This window comes from Rosa chinensis, chromosome 7, assembly GCF_002994745.2.
Source record: "Rosa chinensis cultivar Old Blush chromosome 7, RchiOBHm-V2, whole genome shotgun sequence".
Classification (NCBI taxonomy): domain Eukaryota; kingdom Viridiplantae; phylum Streptophyta; class Magnoliopsida; order Rosales; family Rosaceae; genus Rosa; species Rosa chinensis.
In genome coordinates, this window is record NC_037094.1 from 69,642,018 (window position 1) to 69,662,370 (window position 20,353).

A 20,353-nucleotide genomic window follows, 5' to 3' on the forward strand; every position below is an offset into this window, starting at 1 on the left:
TTACACATTGACAGTACATGTTTTCCACATTTAGTCATATTGCTATATTATCAGTTTATCACAACTACAGAAACTCTAATAAGAACCTTCTGCTCTATATCTCACTCCATAGAAAACTTAGAATCCGAGGGAACGAGTAAAATCCATAGAACACTTGGGAGATTTTGAGGGAAGATAAAAACCCACTCACTTTTTCTACTCTTTTTTTTCTTTACGAGCTTAACAAGGCAAGCATACCGTGTTTGCAAGTTCAGATACTTCTATAAACAGCCATATTATTGGGAAATACAAAGTCATTACTCATAACAAACCATGCTTTTCCTTTTCAACTGAAAGATTACATATTATCCATAAAACACATTATGTTCCACAGCAGAAGCATCTGGCAAAGTGCTTAAAGAAAAAAGAGAGAAGCAAACAGTTTGATAAATGAGAAAGACAACTCTAATTTAGGAGGTACTAATTTAGGGAGATGGAGGCCAACCAAACCCTCCTTCAGTCTCATGTTCATTTCCTTGATAGAACCTCAACTCAAGCTGCTCAAGTCTTCCATCACCATCCCACATGTCCTCATAACTCCCATCATCATCAAAATCATCGTCATCATCCACAAATTCCCAGGCTAGATACTCGGAAGAAGCATCCGAGTAAAACGAGTTGTCATCCCACTCATTTTCCTCATAGCGATCCTGAACAAGAGGCCCTAAAACCTTCACTTTCGGAAACTTCTTCTCTAAGTACTTTTCATCATCAAGCTTAACACCCCAACACCCTCTCAAATCCAACAACTCAAGCTCGGTGCAGCTCTTGAGTATCTGAAGTGCACTCTCCGTGCTAATGACATGGTATGCCATCTCAAGGTGCTTCAGTCTAGGCATTGTGGCAGCAATGGCATTAGCCTCATCATCCACAATAGGCATGCCAACTATATCTAATGGATGCATGTTCCTGAACAACTTCACAAGCAATTTACAGTTCTTTCCTATGACTTCCAGAGCACGAAAACCAATCTTCCCACAGCAGCTAAGATCCAAGAAAGTGATGTGAGAAAGGCTTCCAATTGTTTGTTCCACTATTGAATCACTTATTTCACTTCTTGGCAGACTCAAGGTCTGAAGGGAATTAGAACTTGCAAAACCAAGAAAACAGGAGTCACATCAGGAAAATATAAAAACTTGATTGATTAATATAAAAGAGCATGATGATTGAGCAAAGTAGTCTATCTTATACAAAATAATCTCTAAATCAGTAAATTTTCCAAGGGCATATAAATTTAGGTGGTCCATCAAAGAATGCAGACCCACACATATAAGGGGTTAGACAAATATTTATTTGAAACTGAAACATATGACATTGATAAGACTTTGATATCCTTTCTTACTGTTCAGCAATGAAGGAGAACATCATGTCATTTTTAAGGCCTGAAACACAAAGCTTTCTGAGAGATCCACAGCTTCTTGAAATCAGCATTTGTATCATACGATCAAGGTGCTGAGGTTCTGGGCATATATCACTCCATTCCTCAATGTCTACCTCTTGCCAGCAGTAAGGCCCCATTACTGCCTTACCCCACGATTTGCAGACCATTGGAATCACTGTCAGCAACTCCTTAAGAGACAGGTTTTTGAAGATTAGACCCAATGCATCGGGTATTAATTCGTCCCATTGCCGAAAATCACTTGCCTCACTTGCCACTTCCATTTATTTCACCTTCAGAAAATGAGAGACCAGAAAAGACTAATCAATCTCTCAGCTTAGTAGAACCATTACGAATAGAAAAGTCACAGTGTTTCTATGCACATCTCATTTAAAAAGTATTCATCACAACCTATATATTCAGCATAAGCAGAAATAAATCCAAGACAATTTTCCACTAATCAACAACTGCTGAAGGAAAAACAAAATGCCCTTTGGCATGCAGATTAAAAACAAGAAAACTAAGAACAAGAACAAGAACAAGAATTGTAAACATAAAGGAGTAAAATAATAATATAAGACAGAAAATGCAGAAATAGAAAACACATACCACTGATACCAGCACCGACCACATAAAGAAAACAAAAGGATGAAGAAGAACAACTATCTTCGATTCTAACGAAGATACGAAACAGAGTTGGGGGAGAAAGAAGAAAAACCAATAAATTAGTAGTATGGGAAACAATACCAGCAAGAAATCAAACATTCAGAGATCAAATTAAGACTAAAATCTTGTAGCAGATCCAACAAAATCCATGTGAACAACAACACCATTTAATGGAATCACAAACAAGGGAAAAAAAAACATAAAGACATAGATTTCAGACCAAATGAGAGCTAAAACAAAATGAGACTTACCAATCAAAGACCAAGATTCACTGTTTTCTGTTCAAAGGGTTCATTGAGTGCATGAACAACTCCCCACAGATCTAGACGAAAGGACAAAAGCTCCAGTTGCAAGCTGAGGAAATGAGGAAAAGACAGAAAATTTAAGCTCTGATTTGCTCATTTTTAATCATGATAAAAAAAAAAAAAACCAAAAGCAAAGAGACAGACACTGAACTAGTGAGCTTCTCTGATTTACAAACAAACACAACGAGTCTAAACAGATTGCAGCGTTATCTTTAGCTCTGCTATATATTTCTTCCATATTCAGAAAAAATCAAACGGAGAATACATTATAAAACATAAACAACTTACTCCCTTAAGAAGTGGGTTGTTCTAGATTTCAGGATTTGGGATCATGTAAAATACTCACCGGGTTATCCGCAGAGAAAGAAGCAGGGGAAAAGAAAAGGAGAGAAGGAAAGGAAAGGCTACAAAACGAGACCCATCTGCAACACAACAACAAAGGTAAAAACAACACCAAAGAGTGAAAAGAGGCAAAACAAAATACGTATGAGAAAAGGTGTTATGAGGGTTTTAAATTGATATGAGTGAGCTCTCACAAACCCCACAGAAGGAAAAGAAAAAAACTGTCAAAAACGGGTGGTTTAATAATGACAGTTTTTAATGGCATTGTAGGTGATTGGTGAAATTATTTGCACTCTTCCATTATATTATGTAACTTTTTTTTTTCCTTTTCTGCAGAAAGATAGGATGATGTGAGATTGTAAGACCCAATAACTCATGTCATCGGAAAAAAAAAAAAAAAAAAAGATGAGTTATTGGGGCAGTAAATAAATGGACAGAGACTTGAGAGGAACCTCTACAATTTCCAAACTGGGTTTTGTGGGAAAGAGAATCACCGACACGAGTCGGGTTCTGGTGACTTGTAAGAGAAGAGTAGTACCAAGTTGCCCAATCTGAAATCAGAGAGGACTGAACAGTTGAAATAGTTGAAGCCTAAGAAAGGGTTTGGTTACAGTCAATGTGTACTTTCCTTTTCACTTTCCCTAGAAAAGTAAAATCTGGTTGGATGTGTAGTAAATTCAGTTTGACAAGTGAGGTGGGAAAGCTCAGATGAAGAGTGTAGAGGAAGAAGAAGAAGGAGAAGAAGAAGAATGCAACATTTACAAGGGAGAGATTAATTGCTTGGCAGTGACTTGTTACAATGCCTTACTTCATACACTTTTTTGGAATTCCAAGTTTGTTGATGACAATTCTCGTGGAAAAGGCAGTACTGCTATGAATTTTATTAGGCTGACCTTTTGGGTGCGTAATCATTCACTAGTTTGGTGCAACAATACTGGATTTGGGTGTGATGGACCTGCCACCGCCTAGGCTAAGCTATGAGAGAAAATTTAGATGTTGTAGACCTAGGAACAAGGAGCTGAGATTAGCTACAACAATATAATTATTTTGTTGGAACTAATAATGCTGCTCAAGTACTGCCGTTAGGTCAACAAAGGAGAGTCAAGAGATTAAAAAGCACGTATAAGTATGTTCTTTTTTTGAATAGAAAATCAGAAGCATCTGATTAATCATGCATTAATATTTAAGAAAAAGAAAAAGAAAAAAAATACAATGCATTTTAGCATGTTGATTTCACACATGTCAATACTTGATAATTACTGCATGCATGATGAGATATTGTTGTTCTATACGTAAGTAATGAAATTGAGTTTAAAAAGTGATCGTCATTACATGTGGATTGTACTGTGATTTTACGTGCACAAATAGTTGACAGATTACTTATGCGTTAGTCATTTCTTTGAAACGGTAACTTGTAAAGCTGAGTTTCATGAATATATGTTTGTCGGTTACCTCAAGCTAACAAATACTAAAATTGACTACTTTCGGTCTTTCTAGTTACATAATCAAATAAAATATAAGTATATCTTGTTAATGTTCTATGTATATTGATCTTACATGCATCAATAGACAACAATTTGATAATTATTCATGTATGATCCATAAATTTTTTTCATTGCTATAGATTATAAATTAATGCAGTCGTAACTAACAGCTCAAAGATTGTACGCATCTATGCATGTGAATCATATTGTGGATCTCACATGCATTAATAGTTGGCAATTACTCATGACATTATTCATTTGTTTTAAGCCATAACTTAAAAAGTTGAGTTTCAAGAATATACGCTTGTTGGTTACCTTTAAGCTAGCTGACAAAGGATAAAATTAATCATTTTAAGTTATTGTAAACGATAAAATAAATACTTACACACGCGAGATATTACGATTACGTAAAATAATAAATAGAGTTTATAGTGATCATCTTTATATATGAATCATATTACAGTCTCACCGTGCATAAATATTTAGTACCGAAATGTTATACATAACTTATTGTATCGATATTGTAAATTCTTAATACATTTCTAATTTCACAATTGTCTTTTTCTTTTTGTGTCCCAAAAGAAAAAATCCATAATGCTTACTTTTACAGTGATGACAATTAATTTCTGCCTTGAAAATTACGTTTTGCTTTTGACTTTCCATCGGCAAGAATAATTAAGTATTTAACCCATGCCTTAACCCACTGGAGTTGAACAGTGAATCCACGCAACGTGAAAGGATAAAAAAAAAAAACAATTTGGTGGTGGTTGGTTGCAGTGAAAGGTATGAATCTACGAAAAGGTTGCGACTTACCTGTGGACTAACCAGCCACAAGTGTTTGCGCCAGTTTGATAGAGACTCATCTGAAAAATTCTGAAGAGCACAGACAGAGAACCCGACCTTTTCCACGTAGAAATGAATAATACTAAGTCACTAAGATGGTTTGCAAGTGAAAAGACCAAAAAGGTCGAGTGGGGTGCGTACCTTTTTATTCCTATTCTTTTTGGCGCAACATGCGCGTGGGGAATAATAGGATCTCCATTCCCATTCCCAGACAAAATCATGAGGTCATAAAATAATAATGCAAACAGGGTCCTGTTAGTTTAGTCCAGTAGGGAGGTGGGGGGGGTGATGTCTTTATAATAATGCAGGACATTTCTGTTCATCTTAAAGATTTAGATCTCAACATGTAACCTCATTTGGTCTTCTAGCAACTAAATTAAGACCATGTAAACTATCAATTATTGTGTGATTTTTGTTTTTGTTAGCTTACATTTTTGATGGATTTGTTTGAAATGATTGAGAAAAGCTGCCTTCAATTTTGTTGTCGGAAACATTAGACATAAATTGTTTTGCCGTGGATGCAAAGAAAGTTTGATGTACTAATTTGATAGCGATTGAAGTGAAAACTTTGAGACCAAGTCCACTCATTGGACTGGTGGGGCATTCCTTCGTTAACACTATTCACTCACTTTTTAATTATTGCCTTAAGCTGTTGAGTCAAGATCAGGATGAAGAATAATAAGTAGTGTTTTAAATGTAAAAGCAGGAAGGGTTTGTGACTTTGTGGGCAATAATTTACTTGCTAAAGTTTGCAGAAAACATAGAATAAGGTAATGTCCTCCCCTCAGCTTATACATGAAAGTGTGCTGTTTTAAAAAATGGATGTTCTGTGATTTAGAGATCACTGGAACGGCCAAGAGCTAGAGAAATCTATAGAACTTCTTAGAACACAGAAGAATACCTGATATTAAATATCAAGTGCAAAGATTCACATAGCAATCAAAAAAATAAAAGTGCAAAGATTCACATGGACTAAATAGAAAAAAGGGTGATGCAAATGTTAAAAGAAAGGCTAAATATAGAGCGTTGGCCAGTGAATAAGGGGCCAATCATCAAGTTCTACAAAGGACTTAATACTCAGAAAGAATTTGATCAGATTAGTTATCTGTCAGACTAATACTCGTCGGACAGATATTCCTCAGATAGATCCTCATATTCGAAGGGGAACCGTCAGAAGAAGCATCTGAGTTATCCATGCAACATTCCAAGTCCTCATCATTGTAGTAGTCCGCAGGAGGCCCTAGAACCTTCAATTTTGGGAACTTCTCCCCCAAGAACTTATCATCAAGCTGAACATCCCAACACCCTCTTAAATCCAAAAATTCAAGATCAGGGCAGCTTTCGAGTATTTGAAGAGCCCCTTGTGTGTTGATGATATGGTATGCCATCTCAAGGTGCTTCAGTCTAGGCATTGTGGTGGCAATGGCATCAGCCTCATCATTCATATGGATGCCTGCAGAGTACGATGGATGTATGTTCCGGCACAGTCCCATGAGCAATTTACAGTTCATTCCGATGGCCTTTAGAGCACGACTACCAATTTTACCACAGTAGCTAAGATCCAAGAAGGTGATATTAGAAAACCTTCCAATTGTCTGTTCTACCACTGAATCACTCATTTCACTTCTTCGCAGTCTCAAGGTCTGAAGGGTATTAGCACTTACAAAATAAAGAAAAAAGGACTCACATGAGATGATTATTAAAACCACTCTCATATAACTATAAAGTATAAACACTTGATCAACACATGGCATGAAATGGTGATTTGCAAAGTATACATAAAAATAGCATCATGAGTAAGAATTCACAGAGGCAAACTGGTTTGCAAAAAATATTTTGAAGTTGAAATATGTAATACAACTGCTTTCTGCTTACTGTTCAGCAATGAAGGAGAAAATCATGTCGTTTTGGAGTTCGGAAACACACAGCTTTCTCATTGATCCACAACTTCTTGCAACCAGCATTTGAATCATGCGATCAAGGTGTTGCGGCTGGCATTCATTACTCCATTCCTCAATGTCTATCTCTTGCCAGCAGTCAGACCCCATAACTGCCTTGCTCCATGGTTTGCAAACCATTGGAATCACTGTTAGCTTCTCCTTAAAAGAAAGGCTGTTGAATATCAGACTCAATGCCTCAGGTATTAATTCATCCCAATGCCGAAAATCACTTGCCATTTCCATCTAGCTGCCTTAAGATACTGAGAAACAAAAATTAGAAAATCAATGCTTACACTGGCCATCAAGCAGAAGGGAAAGAGTACAAAACAAGACCAGCTATGTACAAGCATAATCCATAAAACCAAGCGGCAGAACCAGGATTTGAAATCAGAATGGGCTGAAACTGTAAGCTAAATTTTTCCCCTTATGAAGAAAACAATGCTGATTAATCCTCCAAACGAGAAGCTAATATAACATTTGCTATATAAGTTAATAAAGAATCCACCTTGTTGCAGTTCAACAAACATCCATAACCAATCTGTTTACAAGTTCAAGTGCCTTAAAACATCACCAGGTCCCCAAATCAATCAAAGAAAGAATTTTACCGGAAAAACATCAAAACTTGAAATTAAAAAGATATCACTACCAATAATTTCCTCTTTGTTTCATATCAGTTTAACCTATCCAAATAGTTTTCTTCCGCTATACTACCAATGTTGTTCATCTCATCAGACACATTTCTCTCAGTATAATCTGACAACTTAGAGAGAAAGAAAAAAAAAAAAAAACCCACATGCCAATCAGAACCCAACTATTCAAAGTCGAGAGTGATTAGCCTTAAGTGGAAGATCAATACAGAATGGAAAGACTATAAAACGAGACCCAAGTTTTACAATCACCAAAATCAAATAAAGAATTACCCTGAAAAATCTCAGAAGTGGAATTGGTCTCTTCCCAAAAAAAAAAAAAAACTCACTCTTTTCAGCTTATCATTCAAAATTCAAAGTAAGTGAAACTAAAAAGTACCCATTAATTTTTATTATCAGAGAAGTTTCAATGAAAATCAAGGTATGCGTTTAGATAATGCATTTCATGAAACACGTTTCTCAAAATATAAACAAAGAGATACATTGCAAATGATGATAGAATCAGAACCTAAATGATCAACATTACCTGTGGAAGAGAGTTTTCGGCTGGAAAATGAAAAGCTTCAGGCTGTGGTGTTCGCTCTAAATTGAAGAAAGTGAGTGAGCTCAGAATCTCCCCTTTCGTGCTTAAACCACTTGAAACGTTCTCGGAGGCTCAGAAAAGAGTTTATTAAAATAGCATGGTGCTGCCGCGTGTTGATGGATTTTTTTTTTAATTTTCTGTTAAAAATGGTAGAAATTTTTTTTTTTTTGGTTACAATTTTTTTTTTTTGTTAATACAGAAATAATTTACATATTGATATATTTTTGATGGAAATTTGTTAAATTTTCTGTATTTTTAAATTGGAAAATATCACACACAATTTTCTACAATTTTTTCTTCGAATTTTACACATTATTGACCAAAAATGAATATAATTGAATATTATAGAATTTAAAACTTAATTAATTAAAAGAGAAATGATGGGAAAGGATGGAAAAGGCACTTAATTAAAAATAAGGCTAATGTTAAAAGAGGTTATTTTGAAGTATTTTATTATAATTCATGATACACAAATTTTCTCATGATAAATAAGGTCATCCCTTCACAACCTGCCACTAAAAATAACAATAATTACAAAAACTCTGGAGAAGACAGAAAAAGTACAACTTGGTGGCTATGTGGAATGCAAACAATGTCTATGGTGGCCAACGGCAAAATTGGGTTGTCAAAGCTTTGGGTTGCTCTGGGCCCACTTCATGTTGGGCCAAACCTCTTCATGGGTCTGGAAAAAGAATCCTCCTAAACCGAGGAAAGTTGTTGAGGAAAAACTTTTACGGCTGCCTTACATAGCCAAACCTCCTAGCCCTAACTTGAAGGAACAGTACAAAATGTAGTTTCTCTTGTAATGCTTTGCCTATATACTATGTCTTAGTTTTTCGTAGTTATAGGCTTGTTTTAACAAGTGAACGATTAGTTCGAATATATGTGGTCTATGTATCATAGTAGTTCTCCTACTACAACTTCTTGATCTACCTAGTTGAAGGCAGCAGAAGGATATGTAATGGTCATCCTAACATGTGTTTCATGAAAGATACATTTACTTTTTTTAAAAAAAAGAAGCCTATTAGACCCAATGTAAAAAAAACAAGTAGGAAGTCCTCTATAGAGCAAAGCCTTAAGAGTTTTTAGCAAAGCGCGGCGGTAAAAAAAAAATTTGATTGCCATTTGTTTTCTAGCACCAACGAGGCTTCGTCGGGGGTCGTGGGAACACTAGGCACCGAGGTTCAGTGATGCGTGGTGTTGAAGAAGGTCAGAACATTTCTAGCTTGGTTTGATCGCCGGTCTACAGCGCACGGAGACATCAAGGTTTAGACGTGCGTAAGTAGATTGGCGTCGTGTCTAGACTATAAATGGAGGTCGAGGTGCGCGTAATTGCAAATCAGCTTTGGATCTTTTGCTTGCTGCTTTTGCTCGGATTGAGTTTTGGTGGTGGACGGTTAGTATCTCTAATCACCGGTGTGCAGACCCGGGTTGGTTTTGACTGGGAGTTGAAGACATGATGTCGTGCTGGAAGGGCCGACTGCCGGAAAGCTTGGCGGCTGCGGCATGGTAAATGATGGCTTGTGCTTCTGCTAAGGTTGCTTGAGTGTGGTTTTGGGTTTTTGGGCCTTTGACTCATATATGAGCTATCTGGGCCTAATCCATGGGCTTTTAGGGAGGGCCTATTCCACACCCTCATTTATTACTTAATGGATTATGATGGCCTGGCTTAAGAATTTGACCTTCTTGGGCTTTTAAGTCGGTATATGGTCTTCAAGTGCCTATCGTTCAGATCATGATTTCTATTGGAGTTGGTAACTATCCTAATGATTGGTGCACCTCAAGAGGTTTATGAATAAGGAGTTGCTCCTATTTGTTTTTAGGAAGTGGCGTTCTATTGGTACTACAATTGCATGACTGGCTAATGATTTTGCCCTAGAAAACATGGATTATTCTTTGTACTATAAGTTCGCTGCTATAGCGAACTCAAAATAAATCTGTAATGAGTCACAATTACTTAATAGAGTTTCAAGATTCTTATTTCTTTCTTATTTAACTACATGGTAGGCTCTAGCTCATGCTAATGGTTATTGAGTCTAATGAAATCAATATCCTCCTACTTGTTAAGGAGGAACAGAATCCAAGCTCAACACGAATAGTTATCCATTATCATGGACATATACTCCTTTTCTGAGATCAAATTTCCATTCTCCATTTCAGAAACACATCCCTCTTCAGCACTCACATAGAAAATGCACTCACATAACACCAAGACCACATATTCAGTAACCAGAGCAGTATATTTCAATCTACTAACTTTCTAAACTTCTACTGACTTATAACCCGACAGAAAATCAACGACTTGCTCCCACAAAAGATTCCGCAAGAGATGTCACCTACTCCCTGAGGAAAAACAAACAATGGAGGAAAAAAAATCCGTTAACAAACAATATGAAAACACACTTATCCATCCATCAATAGTTAACACTTCAAATGTACAATTCCACATTTGAAATTCCTATGTCAAATCATGATCGACACATGCGATATGAGAAATGCAGCTTCTATGTAGTCTGTTCAATATTAATCGATTCTGAAACTATTTTTAAAAAACCATACTACTATTGCACAAGTACTTGCCGTAAGTAATCTAATCTAATGCGACACTATTCTTTACACTGTTATCCTAGTTTATAGTCACAATAGTCATCACATACTCTTACAGAGTTACAGGTAAGCCCAACAACTAAGTTCTGGATGTCACAAAGATGACTGATAACAACAACTAAGTTCTGGATTTCACAAAGATGACTGAGGAGACGGGTAAAGTTTGATGTATTTTAGGCTTTAACTATATTCGTCACAATAACAGAGGACAGGATACCAATTTTGGGACTTAGAAAACCTGTCCCTGCAACTCCAGGCACACTTGATGCTAGTGCACTACTCAAATGTACAACAAAGAGAATCTGAAAATCATCGCTCGATTATAACCATGGATGATACCCTTCTAAGAATGACAGATCTGGGCTATGTGATCATCTAAAAGCCTGGCTCTCAAATTACTGTACCAGGTCTGTTGTTAGAGTTGAAATAAAAAGCTCAGAGGAGAAGCAATATGGTTGCATCTTCACATGAAGGCATACGGGGAAAGGGGAGATCAAGGATAAAAAGATGGAGGCAATTGCCTAGGATATATCCTCTGATCCTAACTACACCACCTATTAAACGCTTATAGGCAGTGGCCTGATTCTTCCAAAGAAATATAAACCAATACTGGAAACAGTCTCTAATAATTAGAAGGTTTACAATTTTATCTACAATCCAACCACATGCAGAACAAATTATTAATCCTCCTTCTGACCACAACCAAGCACTTGATTAATATGTTACGTCAGTTCATCCAACTTGGCCAGCGTTGGCCCAGCTTAAATGTTGCTCTAGCACAGACTAGAACGAGACGATCAGAACAACATTTCGTCTAAGAACTAAAATCCAGAACTACTCCTGCATTTCATTGCTTATTAATTTAACTCTAGGAGCCAAAAAGTACAAACTTGTCACTGTATTACAATCTATGCTAATTGTTCAGATAGAGCTAAACGGGGCATACCAGTTGATGAGCCAGCCAAATAGGAAATGCTGCATAATTGGTACCTTCTCCAACACCTCAACCTTATACATCTTCAGCATCCCACTATTAACTTTCTTCCAATTCGGCACTCCACTAATATCATCCAACAAAGGAGAGTGCTCCGAAAACGGCCCCTTCTTCACCTTCTTCACGAAAGCAATCCCCGAAAGATACATATACTCTTTCGAAAAGTTCTCCAATATATCATCATTATGAATCGACTTCGGCTTCATATACTTGTGATCAATCAACTGCGACGAGCCGAAAATAAACGGCAGGAAATGGTAGTCGTCGAGGCCCCAAACGCCGTGAGACCCCGCCGGCTCTAAGCAATAGACCAGCTGCAGCTTCCTCATCAACTCCAAGTACTTGACGAACACTCTGGCCACCACGGCAGGGTAGTCCTCTTCCTTAATGACCTCCATTCTCGCCAGGCAGTATAGCCACGCCGCGAAATTGGTCTCGTGGCCGGTGCCGTAGTCGATCCGGCTAGCGTTTCCGAAGCTATCAGTGAAATAGGGAACGATCTCGACGGTGGAAGCTTCGAGATGCGGAGGGAGGAATTTGAGCATTAGGTCAGGGCTATTTTCGACCAAGCGGTCATGCCAGACGCGGTACGAAACGTTGCCGTATCGGGCGGCTTGCTGAGTCGGCGGGATTTCGTCGACCCATTTGAGGAGGGTCTCGAGGACGGAGACGATGGCGGCGGTGACGGGGGACACGTGGCAGGGATCGGAGATTTTCTTGCTGCGGATGGATTCCGAGAGGGCGACGACGAAGCCGAGGAAGTGCTTGCCGGAATCGGAGTCGTGGAAGCGGCGGATGTCGTCGGGGGATTGGATTTTCTTGGAGGGGGTTTGGAAGCGGAAGGGAGGTGAGATTGGTGGGACCGGCTTGGATTGTGGGACCGGGGCGAGGATGATGGCTTGTTGGGAGTTGTTGTTTGGGGGGAGGTTGATGGCGGGGGCTCGGATGGGGCGGTAGTTTGGGGGCGGCGAGCACGACGGCGGAGGGGCGGCGAAGGCGGTGGGGGCGCCGCATTTGCAGCAGGCCGGCGGCGAAATGGTGGTGGTGGAAGGTGGTGGGGTTTCGGGGGATTGGGGGTGGTGGTGGTGGTGGTGTTCTTCGGGTTCCATTGTTGGAAGTTGGAGGACGAAATAGTGTGGGCAAATCACAGAACTGTGTTCTAGAGTGCGAAGAGGAGCAAGGAGGATGTTTTTAAAGCGCCAACGGGTCGGGTCAGAGATGGGCCTAAAAACTTATTGGGCCAATTTTTAGTGAAGCGACTAGATTCCCGAACTTCAGTCCATTTTGAAATTCGGAAAGCTTCCCAAACATGTGTGCAGATTCGTGCGTGACGTTCAAGGATAAGAAACTATAGTGAAAAGGTCTTTAAGGGATTTGGGAAATGGATGATGTTCCAAATTGTCAAAGGTTTCGGTCATAGGGGGAAAAGATTGGCGAGTCTGGAGTTGTTACGCTTGTACATTTGGCACATAACTTTTGACGTCTTTGAATTTGGCATGTAATCGGCTGATCTTGGACCAAGCCCTTCGTCAATTGCATGGGCATCATATTCGATTAGAATTTTATTTTTTGATAATGATATTCGATTAGAATTTGTCGGATTAAGTTTTTTTTTTTTTTTTGGGGGCAGATGGGTGTGTGCCTCAAAAAGCCTCTAGAAATTGGTCGTTAAAGAGGTTCTCAGGAGAAATCGCCGCAAGGTTAATTGGACCCGAAAAAATCAAGAGTGACCAATTTTGATTTTTTGACCTTCAAATTTGTATAGAAAATGAAATTATTGTTAATTCCTTTTAATGGGCAAATCACTTGATCAAATATTTGCCTTGGTGTTTTTAATTGAACCCAACAGAAGTTGATGAAAGTCTCTCACGGTTGTTAGAACAAAAACATTGAACACACATGTTTTGAAATAAATAAATAAATAAACCCTAGTTCTCATTCAGATGGAAGAACTTTATGGATCCCAATTCCAAAGCCGAAAATGACACGGAGCCCTGATCCTTGACAAACCAATCAAAATATCACATCCAAAACTATAATAGATTCGAATTTAAGATACATAACCTTAACGCCGGTTCTTGTGCGTATTCTCAATTTAACAAGAGTAAAAGCAGACCCTTTCTCTCTAAACTGTAGAGAGAGAAAGTAGATCTGAGAAGAAACTTCTCCCTCCCCCTTCTCTTTTGCCCAAATCTTGATCCATCCAGATCTAGATTGAAGGCTTAAGAGTTGGGGGAGGTCACTCCTTCTTCTCTTTCAGCATCCTAAAGAACTGTTCTTGCCTCACCTTTGTGGTGTTTTGTACCCTTTGTGGTTATCTCTGGCTTTGTCCAGTCTAACTCTAGCTTTGTCCAGATCGTCCCTCTTTCTTTATCAATCTATCCCAAACTTTTCCAGATCTGACTTTATCTCCATGAACTCTTCCACCCAACACCTCATATCACCACTCCTCCCTTTACCTGTGTTTTCTTCCATGAAAGTTTTCATGGCTGCTGTTTCAAAAGTAAAAATCACGTACCAAGGCGAGTATGGATGCTCATGCATGGGTTTCACGACCACCATTCTCCAATGTTACGGTCCTTTGCTTTTTGATTCTGTCCTACTTCAGTGGCCTCGGCTCTTTCACGGATGGTGCTACACTGGTGGAGATGAGGTAGGTGCTTCTAGGTGTGGTATCAGACTTTCCATCCCATGTCTCAGATCTACTCTTTGGGGTTTTTTGACTACGGAGTTACTCGGCGGCTTTGGCCAGCTTGGTGCTGCTACGTGCGGCTTCTGTCAGCTACGTGCGTTTTTGTTTTTTAAATGTTATCTTTAGGTTTAATCTCCTCTTACTGGCTCTATGTAGCTCAGTTGGAGATTAAATTTCCTATGTTGTTTCTGTATGGGCTTGTCCATCAGAATCGGTTTCCTGTTTTATCCTGCCTTCTGGGCTGGCCTTGGGGTGGCTAATTAATCCCCTTTGTTTAAAAAAAAAAGAAAGATACATAACCTTTTCTGACTCAAACATGAGATATAATATAGAAATTGTTGGTGGGTCCCCTTGTTGAGCACACGGCCACGCTCGTGCGATAACATTCAATGAGGAGTGCGCACGTCCGCAAATGTGGACGAATGCAATCCTCCATAGCCAAACAGTTGGCATGGGTCCCAATGCCTTTCATCGCCTATATAAAGGGGATCATGTCTGCACGCTTAGAGTAACGATCATTTCTCACTCTCACTAATTCCTCAGTTAGATTCCACTCTGGACTCCCTCTTGACGATCCTTCTCTTTGTCTACAAATCTCAACGGCAGAGCTGTCTGAGGAATCAGCGCGCTCATCACCCATCCGGAATCACACATTAACATAACCAAACAACATCATGCTTGTCCAACTAGGAGATAGAACTAACCTCTGCCAAGGTCACATCGCTCGGAACAAATAACAACAAACTTCTACTATCAACTGACTCCTTCCTTAGCGTAAAATTGCTCTACACTACTAGGCTGATCCCTATTTAGTTACATCTGAGATATATATGCAATCCCATTAATAATTTGGAAAATGATCATTTACCCATTTTTGGGGTTAATTAACCCCACTTACCCAAACATTCTAAGAGATTGCTCACTTATACAATATTTTATATATATTTTGCCCTAATACCCAATTAAGTATTTTTTTTATTGCTTTTTATTTGTTTAGGACAATTTTGCCATCTCCTTCTTTGTCACTTAGAGAGAGAAGTCGTTGGAGACCTCGTCGGACTTCTGTGACGAGTGGCTGGTTGCGGACTCCGGTGACCGGAATCCTGCAACATGTGACCGGAATCTCGAATCCGCCTACAGGACCGATGACCGGATTCCAGTGTCCGATTTTATTGCCCCCTAATAATACCCAGTAATTATATTATTGACCCCCAATAATAATATTATTGCCCCCCAATAATCGTATTATTGCCCCCCAATAATCGTATTATTGCCCCCCAATAATCAACGTGCCTTCCCGACGAGGTCATCATTGAGATCTTCCAGCAACTCGACTCCAAGCCCAGAACGAGATCTTCCTTCTCGTTCTGCCCATAGTTTGCCCAAAAAAGAAGAAGAAAGCTTTGGGCACCCACGAGCTTCTCAAGGGCATGAATCGCCGCATAGAGCTTCTCCTCCGACTCTGGACATCGTCCCACTTCATCCCTCGGATCGTTAGCTCGTTCAAATCGACTACCTTCTTGATCGCAGACGAGGCAGTTAGCAAGATCGATGTGAGTACGTCGACGCCTTCTTCCGTTGGTGAGCGGTAGGTCTAGAGAGAGAGAGAGAGTGTTCTGATTCCTCGCCGTGCCGGACTCAAGAAAGACATAGAGGGGCTGATCGAGGTCTGCGTCGGCGTCGAGCATCTGTCGGATCGTGCAGGAGTGGAGCAGAAACAGGTTTTTCGGAGGTATGGGTTGTAGTCTGGTGAGCTGGTGGAATCGAGTTCTGGTCTGGAGTCGGATTTTCGGCCTAAGTCCAATGATGGTGGAGAGAGAGAGAGAGAGAGAGAGAGAGAGAGAGAGAGAGAGAGAGAGAGAGAGAGAGAGAGAGAGAGAGAGAGAGAGAGAGAGAGAGAGAGAGAGGAGAGATATAAATGTTAAAGGGAGCTTCTATTCATACATCCAAAATTGGCATTTGGATCTCTCTCTTTTTCCAAGTGATAGTTGACTTTGTCAAATCATATCAAATTACTAATAAAGACACAAAAGAGGGAAAAAAAAAGTTTTTCAAATCATTGGGAGTTAATATTCCCATTGGAATTGGAAGAACTAGGATACCCTAAGACAAATGATGGATTCAGAAAGTTCATCATTTTTCCTTTGTGTTTAGTTTTCGTCATCTTGGGAAAAATCATAGCCGTATTAATGTCTGCTTATGAAACTTGCATTGGGTATAGAAGGCTGTACCATTTCTCATCCTTGATAATGCAAGAAAAACAAATGTCAGTAATAAGGAAGTTGGTCATGCAATCCATACTTTTGAAATTAGTAAAGCGTCTTGCACTATTTCTATATAATTTTTGTTTTCTTTTAAGTATGACCCATGTTCATCTTCCCAGATGGAATGTTATTTGTGATGACATCCTTATGTTTATTGATTAGCACCTTAAAGGTAACATAAATAAGGAATTATAGCATTTGGTGAAATCTAGGGGTGTGATCAAAATTTTGAAAATAGGAATGGAATGGAGATGTGAGAAGCAATACTATAAGTTCTCCTGATCTGTTATAGAAATCTGATGCATGATGGTTAAGGGTTTAGCTATGTCTTAAAGAAAGCTACAATTTGGTCTATATAGTACTGGAAACTGATAAAGTTTGTTTATGAACTTCTTAAAAAATGAGAAAATTAGGTAGATTAAAAGTTTAGACACAGGTTCTTTGTATTGTATTTTGTTCCTGTTTGAAAAATTAGAGATGATCTTGTTATCATCACTTTTCCTTTGCTTTCTACATGCACATGATTGAATCCGTATATGTATATATACTGCTCACATATACAATATGATGTAGGGAGCTCTTTGAGTGCTATTAGTCAGAAGTTAAACAGGTAGATTGCTATCAAAGGTAAAATAAGATTGTGAAATGTTCAAAAATCGAAGGAAGTTCAACTACCGATTTCGGAGGTATGAATATAACCTCCTAAAAAAAATTCCTTTTTCTTAATTTTATTGGACAATGGACATTTTAGAAAGATTAGGGAGGTGTAGGTAGCATATTAATTATTTGTAAAAGTAAGTTGGAAGTCTATTAACTGGGGCGGTCCAAATATCAATTTTGGAGGTATGAATAGAAGCTCCCAATGTTAAATTGGGTAAATGAGAGTAAAAAACTCTTAGTGGAGCAAGTGGACAATTTTTAGGCTCAAATGATCAATACCCCTTAATAATTAGCACCTAACTAAAGAAGTATATAAAGAGAAACTTATTGGTTTGAATATAGAGATAAACAGTCATGCTCACCTAAATAATAATTTGAAGTGACTGTGCCTCAGGCCCTCAGCGGCTCAGCCACATGTTTCATGTTGATGCCGTAGCTGATACCAAGAAGGGGAGAATTGGAATTGGAGTAGTCTTGGGAGATGCAGATGAGAAGGGGCTATGTTGCATTCTTTTATTAGTAACCTAAAGCCTCATACTTCGGAATTAGCAATGAGGGATTTTGTGTGCATGAAGGGGTTCGTTGCTTGGAAGTCGAAAGTGATATTGCCAACGTGATTTCTGCAGTTGACACCTATATAAGGTTTGGATTTCAGCGAGGAGGGTGCAATTTATGATGAAATAAGAGGGTTAAAGCTAAGTCAGCATTTGATGAAGTCTTGTGGAGGAAAGTTCCTAGAAATGGAAACAGTGCTGCTCATTCTCTCGCAAAGGAAGCTCTATCTATGGTCTCATTGGAAAGAGATGCTGGAAGGAAGCCGAACTGTAATGTATAAAAGAAATTGAAGAAGAAAAAAAAAAACTGAAAAAAAAAATGAACCTGACGTGAATCGAACACGCAACCTTCTGATCTGGAGTCAGACGCGCTACCATTGCGCCACAGATCCAATTAATAGACAACTTGGTTAGAACCAGTACATTATTAGAATCGAAGCATATTTTATTATTTTCACACATTTTACAGACAAAAATATTTATGATGCACATAGATTATTTGTATACTTCTAGCAACTCGCGCCACCAGGCGGCGACGCCACTGCTCAGACGAGTGTTTTACACGCGGATGTCTTCGGGTCCCACATCGCCGGAAGCAGATACTTCCGTCCACGTACTCCAACCGCATTGTAACTCGATCCCGTCGTTTTGTCCAAAACGACCTCCCCCGGATAACCCGGGTACGCCCCTTTCCCGAAAATACCCGTGCACGCGCTCACCGCCTCCAAACCCGCGCCTGCCGCTCCCTGGAAGTACCCGTTATCAAACGGATTCGTCACCGTTCCCGCCAAAACCGTAGCCAGATTGATCACCATTCCGTCTACCCCGACGTCGCCGTTTGGAGAAACTAACGGTGGAGTCTGCGGCCCGTAAATCGGCTGGTGAAACGGCCACGCGCACTGACCGGGACACTGCTTCCCCGGGTTCCCCACCCAGGCGTAAGTCGACCCGCCCCGACTCGACCCGTGACTACCGCACCGGCTCATGCAGAACCCCTCCACCGCCACGTCAGCGTCCGTCAAAACGACGTTGACCTCCGCCGTTTTACGACCGCCCTTTGATCCTTTCGCGGCCAGAACCGCGAGCTTTTGGTTCGTGAGTGTTTTGCCGAGAGAGTAGCTCTGCTGGAGGATTTGATTCCCTACAGCGACGGTGCATGGGCCACGTGTATACCCCGCAATGGTCTGCCACCACGACGAGACCGAGGGCTGTGGAGCGCGGTGGCCGGAGCTGAGAGACTGAAGAAAGTCAACGAGAATTGACCGTTGATTGGGGGAGAATTTACCGTACCATACGAGGTTTACGGTGACGTTACCATGGAGAAGTGGGCCCTTGTGGTACTTGAGGACCAGTGGCTGTTGTTGGACGAGGGCCGAGAGCTTTCGAGGTGTGGCTGCACTAGGGCTGATGAGGAAGGTCGAGAGTGCGAGGAGGAAGGAGACCCAGATGGCCAAATGGTAATTATAAGCCATTGACAGAGTTATTTAGAGAGCACTGGTACTGGGTTTGGGTGTTTTTTTAGTGTAGCTATGTGTTCAGTGGAAGAATATATACGGATGAGAACTGAGGAAGAAGAGACAGCTGGTTTATTAAAATAGGGGAGTGAGTAATGGACATGTCTTTGTTTAATGGAGCCGCGTGGGTTTGGGTGTGACTAGGTGGTTGCTGAGAAAATCTTGAAACGCAGCGCCTATGGTTTCAATTTTCATTAATGGAAAGTTGGAAACTAGGATTGGGATGGAGGTTGGTGGTTTATGAAGGGCAGGCTTTCTCCTGGGAAGGTTTTAGGGTTTTGGGTTTTTGACGTACTTAACCAATTATTGTGGTTTGGCAACTTTGTGAGAGACAGGTACGTTCCTTCTCTTTATCCTCTTCCTTGTGCTTATCCTGATTATCATGTAGATGCTAGACCCTATCGCTGCAGTCATACATATTCAATTGCAAGCTATTCTAGCTGTTACACAACACTGGCATGGATTACTATATATTATACCCAAGAGATTACAAATTATAACACTCGATTACTATATATTATACTTAATGGATTACAAATTTAACACGGGCCAAGTGCCCGTGCCCGTGCCCGTCCAAAAAAAAAAGTGTCCGTGGGTTGGTTTGGTGAGCAATGCACATATATCAGTAGTGAGAGATTGGTGACCAGATCAAGCATTATTCTGGTTCTGTGGAGGCTAGCTAGTGATAAGGGTGGGTATAAACAATAGTGGTGATTTTACATAACTAGGTTCTAAGCTAAATTCTTCTACTGATTATAAGAGCCAAGAAATAAGTTTCTTGTGGGTTGATTTGGTGGAATGTAGTACATATATTAGTAGCACAAAAATGGAAGCATATCAA

The 20,353-nt window shown here is 39.7% G+C and overlaps 4 protein-coding genes and 1 non-coding gene across 7 annotated transcripts; all 5 read right to left on the bottom strand.

The window, feature by feature from the left end:
- Positions 1 to 258: 258 nt before the first annotated feature.
- On the bottom strand, positions 259 to 2,922 carry LOC112180869 (F-box protein FBW2). 2 transcript variants are annotated; one of them, XM_024319435.2, is made up of 4 exons: positions 2,735 to 2,922; positions 2,335 to 2,437; positions 1,382 to 1,710; positions 259 to 1,128 (listed from the first exon to the last, which is right to left on the bottom strand). In XM_024319435.2, the coding sequence occupies exons 3-4, from the start codon at positions 1,699 to 1,701 to the stop codon at positions 465 to 467; spliced, it is 984 nt and encodes a 327-aa protein (XP_024175203.1). In that variant the 5' UTR covers positions 1,702 to 1,710; positions 2,335 to 2,437; positions 2,735 to 2,922; the 3' UTR covers positions 259 to 464. The 2 variants fall into 2 exon arrangements, with proteins under 2 accessions (XP_024175203.1, XP_024175204.1); XM_024319436.2 differs by having other exon boundaries at positions 2,677 to 2,922.
- A 3,028-nt stretch (positions 2,923 to 5,950) lies between these two features.
- Positions 5,951 to 8,317, bottom strand: LOC112179992 (F-box protein FBW2). Of its 2 annotated transcripts, XM_024318473.2 has the most exons (3): positions 8,171 to 8,317; positions 6,933 to 7,257; positions 5,951 to 6,716 (listed from the first exon to the last, which is right to left on the bottom strand). In XM_024318473.2, the coding sequence occupies exons 2-3, from the start codon at positions 7,238 to 7,240 to the stop codon at positions 6,155 to 6,157; spliced, it is 870 nt and encodes a 289-aa protein (XP_024174241.1). In that variant the 5' UTR covers positions 7,241 to 7,257; positions 8,171 to 8,317; the 3' UTR covers positions 5,951 to 6,154. The 2 variants fall into 2 exon arrangements, with proteins under 2 accessions (XP_024174241.1, XP_040367656.1); XM_040511722.1 differs by lacking the exon at positions 8,171 to 8,317 and having other exon boundaries at positions 6,933 to 8,113.
- A 2,016-nt stretch (positions 8,318 to 10,333) lies between these two features.
- LOC112180396 (serine/threonine-protein phosphatase 2A activator) lies at positions 10,334 to 12,971 on the bottom strand. The gene is made up of 2 exons (XM_024318937.2): positions 11,781 to 12,971; positions 10,334 to 10,570 (listed from the first exon to the last, which is right to left on the bottom strand). Exons 1-2 carry the CDS (start codon positions 12,935 to 12,937, stop codon positions 10,564 to 10,566), a joined length of 1,164 nt encoding a protein of 387 aa, XP_024174705.1. The 5' UTR covers positions 12,938 to 12,971; the 3' UTR covers positions 10,334 to 10,563.
- Positions 12,972 to 18,318: 5,347 nt separating this feature from the next.
- TRNAW-CCA lies at positions 18,319 to 18,390 on the bottom strand. The gene has a single exon. It is a non-coding gene; the product is annotated as a tRNA-Trp (tRNA).
- Positions 18,391 to 18,422: 32 nt separating this feature from the next.
- LOC112178967 (protein EXORDIUM-like 2) lies at positions 18,423 to 19,726 on the bottom strand. The gene has a single exon (XM_024317251.2). It carries the CDS (start codon positions 19,468 to 19,470, stop codon positions 18,544 to 18,546), a length of 927 nt encoding a protein of 308 aa, XP_024173019.1. The 5' UTR covers positions 19,471 to 19,726; the 3' UTR covers positions 18,423 to 18,543.
- Between the last annotated feature and the right edge of the window lie 627 nt (positions 19,727 to 20,353).